At 39.0% G+C, this 14786-nt stretch overlaps 2 protein-coding genes across 4 annotated transcripts in view; one reads left to right on the forward strand and one right to left on the reverse strand.

Moving 5' to 3' along the window:
* Positions 1-14786, forward strand: part of LOC106651783 (octopamine receptor Oamb-like) — a 60644-nt gene that overhangs the window by 24557 nt on the left and 21301 nt on the right. The gene's annotated exons all lie outside the window — the stretch shown is intronic.
* Positions 941-2784, reverse strand: LOC106651900 (zinc finger protein OZF-like). The gene is made up of 3 exons (XM_014370596.2): positions 2582-2784; positions 2393-2507; positions 941-2320 (listed from the first exon to the last, which is right to left on the reverse strand). The coding sequence occupies exons 1-3, from the start codon at positions 2608-2610 to the stop codon at positions 1181-1183; spliced, it is 1284 nt and encodes a 427-aa protein (XP_014226082.1). The 5' UTR covers positions 2611-2784; the 3' UTR covers positions 941-1180.

Raw genomic sequence — 14786 nt, forward strand, 5'->3', positions numbered from 1 at the left:
TTGCCACTGGCCGTCCTGTAACCAGATTTTGTTTCATTGTAATAGAATGAAAATTTAGTCGCACGGGAAATTACCGATGTACGTAAATGGCCAATTTTTTAATAAATCGAATGGTGAAATAATTTATCTTTCCTCGGCATAAAAAACGTTGTTTTAACGTCATAAATGTTCCAAAATTTGATTAGAATTTTGGGGAATTCCTGGGATCGTACATTACCTTTATTTAGAGGCTTGAATAACAAAATAACATTGGACATGGATTTATGATTTTGTATGTAATAATCTAACAATGTCAAACCACTTGCGAGTATTAGAGGCGCCATCTAGGAGCTACATTAGAATTGATACATCGAATGAAACCCTACTGGCTATACTTTTTAATTAAATAAACAGGTCCCACGACTAAAGGAAAACTTATTGCATTGCGTTTATTTTTTTTCAGTAAGATAACGATATCAGCGCTTGACCCTGATCGGATAGGTACGTGGCTCTGCATGAATCGACTCATGTAAACGTGAAAAAATCGTGCGCAGGGCGTTAGTGTTGATTAATACTTTTTTAATCAAAAATACGTAAAAACGTTGAAAAGAGAATTGTAGATAGTACGGTACTCATTTTGAACCCAAGTACCGATATTTCTATACTCACATTTTTCCCCTTTATGAAAAAAATTAGAGAGCTTTGAAAAATCATTGGCAGTAAGCTTCCTTCTAAAATAAAATCAACTTTTCGTATCTTGATTTAAGTACGGGACATTTTATGTACAACACATTCAATAAATTAAAATAACAATTAAATTAACAAATGAAACAATACTCAAATAAAAGATGTTCTCCAAATGTCTCTGAACAAACATTACACTCCTAGGGATTGCTGAAATTATACACCATCATTATGTGTCTTTATTCTGATTTCCAATAAATGATTTTTGACAACTTCATTCTTGAAATATGGGATACGAATGTATAATTTATTTATGAGCGATTTTATGTAATCCTTGCGGCTATACAATTTGTGACATATCCCTCATTCAAAGGATTCTTGTACGAGCATTAATCAAATTTATGTTCATTGAAGTCTCCCTTGAATCCAAATGATTTGTGACAAACAAAAGGGTTTGATTTGACTATGTACTAAATAAAAGCACCTTTATGTGCTTTATGAGATAGTTCTGATATCCTTACGGTTTTTGACAAGGGTCACACTCGAAGGGTTTGCTAGGATCATGTACTGCATTAACGTGACGTTGGAGGTCACTTTTTTGTCCAAATGATTTGCGACAAATATCACACTCAAAGGGTTTGCTGCGATCATGTACTGCATTCATGTGATATTCGAGGTGATGTTTGAGTCCAAATGATTTGTGACAAGTTTCACATTCGAAAGGTTTTTTACGTTCATGTACTGCACTTATGTGTATACTAAGGTTTTCCTTTTGTCCAAACGATTTGTGACAAATTTCACACTCGTAGGGTTTGCTACGATCATGTACTATCTTTGTATGTTTCTTGAGATCACTTTTTTGTCCAAATGATTTGTAACAAATCTCACATTCGAAGGGTTTGTTCTGATTATGTACTATATTGATGTGAACTTTGAGGTTACTTTTATGTCCAAATAATTTTTGACAAATGTCACAATTGAAGGGTTTTATTCGATCATGTACTGATTTTATGTGAATATTGAGGTGACCTTTGCTGCCAAATGATTTGTGACAGATGTCACATTCGAAGGGTTTGTTTCGATCATGAACTGCATTTATGTGAGTTTTGAGATTAAACTTTAGTCCAAATGATTTTTGACAAATGTCACACTCGAAGAATCGCATTTGATTATGTACTGCCCGTATGTGTTGATTGAGATTACTCTTGGATACAAATGATGTGTGACAAATTTCACATTCATAATGTCTAATGCTCTTGTGTTTCATTTTCATATGTCTCATTTTCAGGTTCACTTTTTTTTTATAAGTTTTTCCATGCTTTATATACTCATCAAATAATTTGGTTGGAATAGTTTTTCTAGATTTTTCAATCTCCTTGTATTCGTCGAATGTCAATCCGGAACTCTCTTGAATTTGACAGTGATTATCGTAATCGAATTCTTTTTTTGTCAAAATTGTTGCATCTTTTTCGTTTAAGCAATTCGATTCAAGTTTAACATTTTTGCACTCAAAATCAATAAATATTTTTTCATTCGAGTCATTACGCTGATTTTCATGTTCTACTTTCACAACAGGTGGATAACTTTGATATTCAGTTTTGCAGATTGTTGTCGTTAACTTTTCCTGTAACGCCATTTTTTGATTCATGTGATTTTCCTAGAATTAAAATTGTGTTGTATAGTTTCTGATAGAGAAAAATTAGAGCATAATTCAAACCATTGAACTCACTGATGATTTGTCAAACGTGAAATTTTCATGGTTTTTGACTTCGCAAGAGTTCATCGAATCGAAACTATAATTGTCACCTGCATCCGGGCAGATATCAGTCGGTTCTTCTTTCACCCTATAAAGTACAATCAAGTTTAATGATTGATTAATTTTCAAAAAGTAACGTAACATGTACAACAAATATAATACCTGACCGTGTCTTCTTTGCTTTCCATCATTTGTTTTTATTATATGAAATAACTTTGAATTTTCACAAATACGCACTGAGAAAATATTCGAGGTTAAACTCCCTGAGTAGCCAACACTGTATTGTAATTCGACTTTAGATAGGATATCTATACTCTCCTACTGATGTTATTTGTAAACACTTGCTTACTGAAGGCCAATTTAGCTCTTTGCCGTCGACTGAACTCACTACTGGTATATTATAGCGAATAAACCCCGTGATTGGGATAGCTCCTTGGCGATACTTTCCCCCTCTACTGTCGACTGGTTATACATCACACACACTTATGTACTGTGATGCATAGTGGGACTCGAATATCATTGAAATTACACCAAAGTTGCAATTCAAATTGCATTCATCAAGGGGCAAACTTTGCTTACTCATACGTGAGTTATATGAGGAAAAAAATTATAACAACTAGTGTGTACAACACCGCGCTGACTCTGATGTAGTACATAATTTTGTGAAAAATGTGCCTTTTACAAATGGAATCCTTTTAGTCATTGAATTTGCAGGTTTTGAGGGGTCAATTGTTCGATCTTTGGAATTATCGATATTTTCCATCAATACATAAATTCGGAAAATATAATTGAGGAGAATGGGTTCAAACAATTTTTAGATATTAAAAATCTAGCTCGAACTTTATTCGACTTTGACTTTTATGTTCCTTTGTGCAGTAACGAGCTCGAAAAGTAATTAAACCATTTTGTGTTATTTTTCTTTTAATAGTTAAGATATAATTTCTGGTCAGAAAAAGCTCTGGAGCATTTTTTTCTAGTAGTTTGCTCTCGGGTATGAATCAGGTGTTTCACATAATAGCATTAACAGTAATTTTTGAAAAAATGCCAACTTTTGATCGAAAGAGATCGAAAGATAGATTCGTCTTAAAATATCGAATTAAATTTTCGAGCACGTATGACGTTATAATCAACAAGCTTTTCACGGCATCGGAATAAAAAAAATTTCGGCCATTCGATTTCCCCTCGAGAATCGGCCTGATATTAAAAAAAAAAAAAATGATAAAAGCTAGGTGGTATGTAGCCCACGTCGCAGGCGCGCGCGCGACACGCTCGATTTAGCCGCGGTGATGAACCCCATAAGAGAGTTTTGGATTAATCTGCTGGCCGGCGCCGCGTACAGCGTACAGCGTAGCGTCGCTGCCTCGTCCCGCGCACAAATGAAGCTCGCGAAGTTCATCTACCCTGCAGCTCTCGGTTGCTGGCTGCTGTGTAGTACGTATATATATAGGTCGTAAAATCCTTTCAGAGAATCAGAGTACGGGTGATTGAACACATTTTCGCGCCGTCCTCTCTTTTTTTTGCGCGCGCGCTTCTTCCTCTTCTTCTATTACTCCTTTTTTCGCGCGCGCGCGAGAGAGAAGATTTTCGCTCTTTTATGCTCCGCCAGTCATTTGCATTGTATACAGAAAGCTCCCGATATAAAAGCTCGCGAGCTGATTCGGCGATATACAATTCGTGAAATGGAAACTAGATTTTTGGAAAATTTCGACGACGATATTTTCAGATTATCACGATAATGTACTTACCCATTGACAAGTACGGCTTTCCGCGGTAAGCTGCTATCCTATACATAAAACCACATATCTGTCTTCGAGGGATAAGTGAACGGTCAACGAGCTCTCTCTCTTTCTCTTGGGTGGATGTATGTACATATTTTATCGACATCGCATCCCGTCCCGCAGCAGCATCGCGAAATCAATATATCGTGCACGTACATCGCACACACACACACACGACCGATCGTCTTTTCAACTGGTCCGTGGCATTCATGCACTGCTGACGAGTACATACTGCCTGCATATGAGTGATTCTGACTAACTTTTAAAATAACGCCTAAAAAAATTTTTGATGAAAAATTTAGCGGCTCAGTATCCGGAATGAATTTTTCTTGAATATTATCAACAAAGAATCCCAAAAATAACTTTGGGCTTTATTTTCCTCCATAGTCCATTTGGGAAACCCGATTTAAATGTGGGTCAAAATAAAACTTCTTCAAATTTTCGAATGACACCGATCTAGATGCGCTTTTGATATGTTATAGTACATGGTAAAAAAATCCTAAAGCCAAAATTTTACTCCCCATCCCCCCCTCCTACCCCCTCCACCCCTATAAACGTCCATTCTTTATTTATATTCATTCTGAAGCCCTGAAGTAATTAAAAAATCTGAAAAAATTCATAATAGTACATATCAACAAAACTAAGCACCTTGAATTTCTTCAGATTTTTCGAGGGCTTCAGGCCTTCAGATAAAATAATTAAAAATTTGGAAAATTTATATACGGCGATACGAGCCAATATCAAACTCGAAAATTTTTTTCTCTGTTTTATGCATTGAAAAACATGACCTTAAATTTCTTTGGATTTTTTCAAGTTTCCTTATGCACTTTTTGAAGCGAAAAAACCCCTTTTTCTTTCATGTGTTTTCATGTGACATTACTTATATCATCCCGCACATAATTATCTACGTAGGCGAATTGCGTAGTCATTATAAATGAATTAAATGTAAAATTTTTTTTTTACGGCCTTGCCCTTGATGATATAGCAAAATTTTTTAAATAAAAAAAGAAAGTGTGTGAAAAAAAATTATTTGTTGAATAATTTATTTATTCATGATAAGAAAAAAATTTTTCATGAAAAAAAATATATTTATAAAAATTTTTCATGAAAAAAAAAATTTTTTATAAAAATTGTTTATAAATTTCCCATGAAAAAAATTTTTTTTATAAATTAATTAATTTATTCATAGTAGAAAAAAATTTCATGAAAAAAAAATTTTTTTCAAAAATTTTTAAGTGATTAACGCAGGATTATCGAATGTTCAATCCAGCGTACAATTCTTATTAAATAAGGGACAGAGTTCTGGTTGGGCTCATTTTGTTCGTCTTTTCCAGCCCTTTTTAAACATGTATACAGATATAAAAAAAAACAATAGTCCATTGTAAAAAATGAAAATGTATAAAAAAAGCTAAAAGTTCAAATAATCCAGTACGCGCGGAAAACATTCTGGGAAATTTCCAATTTAGGAGGATCAAGTTCAGGTCACAAATTTTTCTAAAGTATGTGAATAAAGGAAGGTAACATGATAATTTCAGATCATTTGGTTAATAGTCCATTTTTTAAGAAGCTATCGAAAATTTATTTTATTCGCAGTACGTTTTTTGACTCAAGAGTAAAATCGATTTTCAAACGTGCGATACAAAAAGGACGGGCCACCAAAACGCTCAAAAATAAAAGTGTAGATCTCTCAAGTCTTCTTAAAGACCCTGATAAAATTTCAGAACTGTGCATGGTAAATTACCTGACTTACACATCAGTACGTGCAATTTTAAAAGTTAGTCAGAAACACTCATATACTACATGTCTAGCCTCATTCTTCGTCTTTATAGTCGAAGTGCACGTCTCTCTTTCTCTCTCGGCGCTGTCGACTCTGTGTAAAGAGAGAGAGAGAGAGAGAGGATCTGGGGGGTCGGTCGGCCAGAAGCTCATAAACCAGGCATTTTACGGCTCTGAAATCCCAGGATTATAAGCTCGGGCAATATTTTAAGAGCCGTAAATGTGTGTCTATATGTGTGTGTGCACGTGTATTTCTCTCTCTTTCTCTCACTTTGACCCGAAGGAATGTCAGCGTGACAATAAATTTAAGAGCAAATTTTAAGTGCGGGATAAAAGTCCTCTACCACGCGGTTATAAAGGCGTATATTATATACGAGTATTAAACAACAACGACAAGCTGCTATACTTCTGCTGCTCCTGCCGCGACGATGATCTGTCAGCTCGAAACGGGCCGCGCACTATGCGCTTGCGATACATATATAAAATCATATCAAGCCTCGGTATACGGCGCGTTATTAATTACAGCCGGGTGCACTCTCTATCTCGCGCGTTGCCTTGCCTTGCTGCGCAAATATACAGCATTATATATACCCATTGTATTATTGTATGTGTGTGTGCCACGCGAATTGCAACGACTTAAGCTCGGTTAGCCTTTACTCTCGCCCGCGCCGTCGTATAATTAGCGCGACGATATGTGCGCGCGGTGGCTATTCCAATTTGGACATTCTCAGACTGACGTGTGTGTATTTGTGTGTGTGTATGTTGAGTGGCTGTTGGCAGGAGCTCGCTCACGCGGGAGCTATAATAGGACAAATACCAGAAGTAACAGGCACAAGGACCCGTGTCCGACGTATATGTACGTACACAAACATATTATAGGCCTTTCGTGCTTGCAGCTCTGCTGTTCATAGATGGAATGGAGGCTCCTCCTGTTTGAGATCCGAATTCGTACACGTATAAAACGTGCTCGACATTTTTGTATACTAATTATGACTCGCGTTTATACAATACCCATTCAATTGTCTCCGCGCGCGCTAACAAAAATTAAAAAAGCTCGTCGAGTTAAAAAAGCTCCGCGAATTCAATTGTCACGCCGGCCCCGCAATTCTCACAAAACGGCGTCGACAACAAAAACGTACACACAGAGATGCTCTACCGAGCAGCACCCCCGTTGTTAAAAGCTGCTGCTGCTGGTTTACAGGCATACCTCCTACCTACGACATAATAGTAAAGTCGCGATCATCGCTATTGATATAAACTTGCCCCGTATAGCTGCCAGCAGCGTTTCGAGTGCGTAAACACACCAGATGCGCACACATACACGCGTAAAAGGAGATATAATAAATCGAGAGACGGCCGCTTGTGCTCGCTCGTGCTTGCTTGCTTGCGCGCGCTATATAGCTAATCACTGCGAGCGTTAATGGCCCCAGCGTTTTGCTTATAAATTGGCTTAATCTCCGCGAATTGCCCCCGCGTATAACTATAAACACACACGGACAACGGCGTTTAAAAGCCTTTGGTGTAATACGAGTTTAACGTCGTTCGCTGGGTGTGTGTGTACGCTGGTAGGTGCGCTTCTGCCGAAGGAGCTGGTTGAGGGAGGGAGGAGGAGGAAGAAGAAGAAGACTCTGTTCGCTCGTTCTCGTATAAACGACGAGGAACTATATGTACGATCTATAGATATGTAATACGCGTAGAGAGAGAGAGAGAGAGAGAGAGATACAAACCCCCGTCCGGGAGCGATTCGAGGTGGTGTAGCTAAGTTTTCTCAGTGTGTGCGTGCGTGCAAGTACGTATAGCTATATATATACCACTGCACCCGCACCGCTGGGGAAAGCGCAGCCTTACTATATATACGCGTGCGATTGGAGCTTCCCGAAGTTCTCTCTCTCTCTCTCTCTTCCCTGCGTGCGTTGAATACGACGTACACAAAAGTCGACGAGCCCTTTATATATACGCGCGTGTGTGTGTGTATGCCTGGAGATTGCCGCACGGACTATAGCTGTATAATAATACGACAATGCACCGCCGCGTGCAGGCGTATTATAAGACGATCGTTTGGAGAGAGAGGAAGAGAAATGCGTTTACGCTAATAATCGGCTCCTTTTCAACGATATTATATACGTATATAATAATGCCGCGTACTCTCGAAAACTATCATACCACACGTATTATACTCATTATTATATTATGCACATTCCCAGCCTAGTCTACCCCTACTTGATATATAATATATAATAATGTAAAACGAGCGTGGAAGAAATCTATTATCGTGCGCCGCGGCTCTTATCGAGTGCTTTTGTATGTGCTTGCGCGCGCGCGGAAGCCAGGCTACGGTATAGGTAGAGGTAGTTCAGGTTGGTAGGGTATTACTACACTACTCTCTCTCCCTCTTGTGCCGCTGCTGCGGCTGCATTCGCCAGGATATATATTTGCGGAACATGCACAGTGCCACAGTACTCGCGAGAGCGAGAGCACATGCGCAAACAAGCGGTATCATCGTCGATACTGATGTGTCTCGTAATGCTCGTATTCGGCTCGTATCTGTATCTGTATGTGGATGATATGTATGCATGTATGCAGTAGTAGTAGTAGTAGTAGTAGTTGTTGTTGTAGGGTGAGATAGGGCCACGAACGAATTATCTATCGCTTACGTACGTACATCGTATGTGTGTCTGTCGCGCCTATACCAAACGATCCGCGCAGTCCATTTGTATTGTACTACTATACCCTACCTGAGGGATTTTATACGGCTTGCGTTCGAGTGTATAATTTCTTTCTTTTTTTTTTGTCGTCCGCGTATAGGTTCGATCATCCCTTTTTAAACGTTATTAGATACGAGATGATAAGCTCGCGAGAGAGAATTTATAATATGATCGACCGTCTTAAACAGCCGAGCTTATACCGCGCTACCACAGAGAGAAAGATAGAAAGGTACATCATGCTTGAAAATAGGTCAAAGGGCTCGCGGCGGGCTCGGATTCCAAGGGATAAAATTACTTTTCTCAAAAGTACTACAAAAAGAAGAAAAAAAGAAGAAGAGGAAGGAGAAAAATGATTGCGCACGATTTTTCAAAGAAATGAATTCAAAAATAAATTAGATGTATATATATCGTATGCTACAGGGCGCGCGCGCGCGCGAGGAATGGGACACGCTCACGGGGGTGTCATAAATGACAGCTCTCGGGTATACGTTATGTTCCGCCGCTGCTGCTGCTGCTGCTGCATACGTGCGTCGAGCTCGCGTCACATGAAATTCGGCGGCGCTGAAACGTACACTCGCGCGTGCTGCTGATGCTGCCTCCTCGTATACTCCCCATGGAGAAATCCAAGCCCCGTTCGAGGGAGAGCGAAAAAAAAATCTAGCTGATTTTTCAATTTTCCTTGTCATCTTTTTTCTCTTTTTTTTTTTTGTTGGCGTCGCACCGAGCAGCTCTCATGAGCTCTCGACATAATTTGATTTATGAAAGAAAAAAAAAAAAATGCGATTCCGTATACTGTCACACGCGCGAGGGCTCACGTTCAAGATTTTTAATAGCTTCGCGTGCGCGGGTACACGACGAGTGTAGTACACGTTTCTTCTATACGCTCGGCGGTATATAACTTGTGTTTTTGAAACGAAACGAGGTAAAGAATATCCTTTCGGAGTAATCGGTTTTTTACTACTTACACGATGACGACGGCGGATCGTGACGCGCTGGAAAAAATTTTCGGGAAAAATTAATCTTCCGTTTATTAATTTGAAACGGACGACGATAAAAAATCACAGATCTCAATTTTATAAGCAGAGAGAGCTTATGGATCAAACTTTTCATATTTAATTTGAAATCCCGTCGAAATTATGAGCTTTCCATCGCGGAAAAATGTCGCTCCGCGCGCGCATCGTTGCACATACGATGCTTATTTGCTTGGGCAAATACACTCGCGCACGCATATATTACAAAATTGCACAGCGCGTTTCAAAGGGAAAGATTCTCTCGCGCGTGCAAATATTTCTCGGGCTTTTATCATTTTACACAACCAATAACTCATACGTACGACATGTCATGCGAAGTAAACGATTACCATCTACATTCATCGAGCGCGTATGTTTTTTTACACGCTTCATCTTCGCGCGCGATTCTTTGTGTTTTTCTTTACTCATTAAGAGACCCAGCAAGAAAAATGTTGATTTTCAAGGATTAAACGCTGGCTGGAGTGGGGAAAAAACGCGAGTACTAAAAATACAAACGAGTTTGCTTTAATCCTCGTTAAAAAAAAAAAGAAGGAAAGATACAATCCGTGTTTCGAGCCAACGGTCGAAAAAAGCTCTGCAGCTGCCTGTCTGCCTGATTCTGGTACCGATTCATTTTAACCGAATGACATTAACTGGGTTTCTCGAACACTCGCACGCATATATATACACTGCAACTGGAGGACGATAAATGCCGTATGCATTCTTTTTTTTTCACGTATGTGTGCGCATTCAACACCCACCTAGACGCGCCGCAGCGAACACCCACATTTTTATGTATACACGTATACAGAGAGATACGTATAAGCCCGCGCTGCGCATGCAGCGCGGCATGGCAATGGCACGCCATGCATACAGCTATTCAGGCGCGCGAGCATCAAAGCACTTTATAACTGATTGATTCGTTCGTATACATGTATACGTACATGGATCCCTTTCCCTGTAAAACGTGTGTGTGTATATATTACGCGGCAGGTATATACACACACGCACACCGCAATTCCTTTTTCGGAGCGTAGTATAGCAGGTATACACGCGCCGTGCGTGCATAGTTTGCGCGTATTTTTTTTTTATTCTCTATTTTCACCCACGCATCGAACGCAGCAGCAGCAGCAGATTTGCGAACTCGCTCGTGTGTATTGAATGGGATCCGAGAGGCTCGCGTATACATGTATCTATACGCGCGTTATACGGCATAAACCTAACTCGGGTTATACATGCACGCATATAGACACGCATGTATACGCATCTCTGTATATGTATTATATGGGCCGCTGGTGCTCTGGTGCTGGTGCGCGAGCGAGCACGCGGAAGATTAAGTTTAGCCTTTCGCAAGAGAGGAGAGAGAGAGAGAGAACCGTTCGATAAAGCCCACCCGACGTCGTCCATGTATGTGTCCGTGTGTGTGTGTGTGAACGGATTGTGCCCGACGAGCTATTCTCTGTAAATGGTGCGCCGCTGCACTACACGTTCTGTATATGTGTGGGTTAGTCAAGTGCCCCGTGATCTTGAACAAATTTATTGACGTAGATAAAAATATAGCAATAAATTTTTTTTCTCCTTTTTTCTTTTATCCTTTTTTTCTCTCTCTTTCTCTCTCTTTTTTTTTTACTTTGACTTACTTTTTTTTCTCCCCCAGGATTCGCGCTCATTTATGTCGGTTGTTACAATGAAATAAATCTATATCTTTGGCGAATCTATCGATTTTGCGCTCGTTGAGAGAGCGAACAACAAAAAAGAAAGAGCAAAGCGAAGAAATAAAAAAAAAAAGTTCGACCACTTATATTGACCGTTGCGTGTGCGGGCGCAAAATATATAGTATTATATTCGCTGCCGCGCACGTACGTACGACAAAAATGTGACTTTTGAGCGCGCATTCCATTTTACTTCGATGCCTTCTCTTTCTCTCTCTCTCTCTCTCTCTCTCTATCTTTCTCTAGCGTGTTGAACGCCATTTCTCGCGGCGCAACGAGAATTTCGCGCAAGTGAAAAGTTGCGTTTTCAACCATGCTGTAATGTGTATGGACTCTCGCGTGTGTGCAGGCAGCCAAAAATGTTACAACTTTCGCGCGCTTATATAGCTATATATATATTGGATTGAAATACGTACCCTCGAAGTTCATGTTTTGTGTGTTGAGTCGTAACATTACACAGCTTACGTTTCGCCGCGTTTAATAATATATATGTAAAATGAACGAAAAAAAAAACTACGCGGAAACTTTTCGAATAACCCACTGTGCATAAGTTTGAATCAATGGCGAAAAGACGTAGTAAAAATGCTCAACATTAATAAGAGTCGTACAATCAAAAAATGGCTGTTAAAAATTTATAAAATAAACACTAACATAGATTGGCTTGTCTTTGATGATTTTTTTGGCATGGCCGGCACTCGTGTCTTTTTCCGCACACTCGTGCCCAAAAACGCCTTTTGGGCACTTGTTGCATAAATAACTATTACAAATATTAAGCGCATTTTCAATGACCTAAAGATACTAATTTGAGTCTCCGCCACTAGATGGCGAGTATCTTTATCCGGAAACCTGCAAGTGGCATCTACTACCGACTACTACTATACTGCAAGTGTCAAGATGAAAATAATTGAATATTTCTTTGCACCATTATTGAATTTTAAAGTAGTTAATGATGAAAGATATTATCATTTACTTTCTATTAAAAATCCAGTTTAGTTGACGTTTCAGAATTCAAATCCAGATGCTTGAAAATAATTATTGAAATTGCATTTAAATGTTAATTTGCGAAAATTCACATCCCAAAAATGGTCGTTTAACTTGAAAACGAGAAGCATTATATGGTCAATAAATGTAAAAAAAAACTTTACACTTTTAGTTAGTATGTGTCATGATGTTTTTTGGTTAGTATTTTTCGACGAAGATAAAAATACCTTTATCACATTATTAATCTTCAGTTAATTATTCTAATTTTCCACAGCGTAATAGTAGGATTGCTCGCTTATTATTAATGTTCGTTAGAAGACTTCAATGTTTAGGGTGCGTAAAAACCTTTGAATTACACAGTCTGAAAAATAAGTGAGAGATCCCATGGGCCAAATCTATCAAGTTATGTATGGGGTCGCTGAGGATTTATGAATTATTTAAAAAGTTTTTGAATTATTTGTATTAGGAAAGAAATTTTTTTCAGCTATGTGTTGTTTCTTTTTTATCGAGTATGCGATAATTGTGCAAAATTAATTTTAGAATTTTACGATTATGTAAAAAGTTATCAAGATTTTTATTTCTTAAATTTTTCCTACTAAATTTTTTATTTTTTTTACTGCTTGTATTAATTTTGACTAGATTTTTAAATTGTTTTAGTTTCAATAATATTTAACATTTAATACGTCAAAAAAATTAGCCATCGAATTTTTAGGAGCAAGCTCTTTTAATGAACTGGATAAAATCTACAAATTACAAAAAAAATGGAGAAATATTATATGTAGTCTTTTTTTATATTTAAACGTCGATTGTAAAATTTATTGTTAGCAAACATATTTCGAAGATTTGTTACAGTGTTATTACTATTATTGTTTCTATAGTAATTATTGTATCAATCAAGCTCAAGTTTATCAATACATATATGATTTTTTACATTCATCCGTACGTATACGGGTGCGCTTTTGCCTTGCTGCAGCTTCTTACAAATAACATTCATACAATTAATATTTATATACAATTTGTCCTTATCCAAAGTAAGGGTTACAAAAACGAATTACGAGCTATGTTTTGTGGCCGCTAAGCAAATATTATATAAATCTTTGTTCGCTAGCTCCTCGGTTATCATGCCACTGCAGAGATTCGGCAACCGATAGTACGTGAGTTCCAAGAAAGGATTTTCTGCCCAATAACAGAAGAATCCTCTCGATAGTTTCTCGCATAGATGCACAGCACATGTATCTCGATAACTTTCGGGAAATCTCCAGTCCATTATCGAAAGTTCATAATAGTCATAATATGTGAATAGTTTAGCCGCTTGTTTGGGTCGCAACCGAATCAGGTCGTAGAGCGACAAGCTCGAATCGCCATCTTTTATCATCATCTCTTTCGCTATGCCGGCGAACTCCTCTTGGTCATACCAAGATTCTCCTGTATCCGCCGACATCTCGAACAATTCGTACTCGGAGAAAAATTTCATGATCCTCAGTGCGTTGGTTCGATTCAATTCGTATCCACTGGACACGAGAAAATTGACAATGATCAGAGCGCCAGCCGCTAGTCTCAATTTAAAATTATGCACGGGTTCGTGACGATTCGGTCGTAATCTCTCGTTGAAACGATCCGCGGTGGGAAAAACGAAACTGGACAGATCAGCGCCACGAAGTAAGAGGATAATCACGATATACGGCGAAAGATTGGCTACGGCCCACTGAAGCGGTGTTCGACCCAACTCGTCGCGGGCGTCTACCTGTATCGGCTGATTTTTTTTGTCACAGATCTCGAAGAAAGCCTCCACGAAGCTGCACCGGGCCCTCTTACAAATGATGTGCAGAGCCGTCGATCCTTCATCGTTCGCCAAGTTCGGATCGGCGCCGTGATTCAGCAGCAGCTCGGCTACTATCGCTCGTTCGTTTTTGAGAGCCTCGTGTAGCAGCGAATCTCCTGTGCCCGGGACGAGACAATTGGGATCCCGGCCGAGCTTGAGAAATTTCTCGACGACCGAGCCAATGCTGGACATGCAAGCCACATGAAAGTGAGCGAGGCCGCGTTGGCTGATGTAGTTTACGTCGAACCTTTGGTATATCGTAAACAGCTCATGGAGCACTCTAACTTTATTCGCGGGACACTTGCATTCGTTCGCAAGATGCACTGGTGTGGTGACATTCGATTTTGGCCTGCCATTTGTGTCGACGTCGGGCTCGTTTTTGTAGCCGCTGTTCGCGACAAATTTGATGAATTGTACTGCTATTTTGTTGTCATCTTCTTTATCTTTATCAATCAATTCCACGGAATCAGACAGAAGACACTCAATTTCTTCTACCCGAAAAATGTCTTTGAGATTTAGACACTCATTTCTTTCGTTTCGAAAATTATCTTGGAAATTCAGAAGTTGGCCCTTCCAATTACTG

This window comes from Trichogramma pretiosum, unplaced genomic scaffold (assembly GCF_000599845.2).
Source record: "Trichogramma pretiosum strain Unisexual culture from Peru unplaced genomic scaffold, Tpre_2.0 scaffold124, whole genome shotgun sequence".
In the NCBI taxonomy this organism is placed as follows: Eukaryota; Metazoa; Arthropoda; class Insecta; order Hymenoptera; family Trichogrammatidae; genus Trichogramma; species Trichogramma pretiosum.

What these genes read in the sequence shown, in the direction of transcription:
- LOC106651900 (XM_014370596.2), bottom strand. Translation starts at nt 2,610, where the DNA reads ATGATGGAAAGCAAAGAAGACACGGTCAG. An exon ending in AGCAAAGAAGACACGGTCAG is followed by an intron (nt 2,508 to 2,581) that starts GTATTATATTTG and finishes TGTACTTTATAG; the next exon opens with GGTGAAAGAAGAACCGACTG. An exon ending in TCACGTTTGACAAATCATCA is followed by an intron (nt 2,321 to 2,392) that starts GTGAGTTCAATG and finishes TTTTAATTCTAG; the next exon opens with GAAAATCACATGAATCAAAA.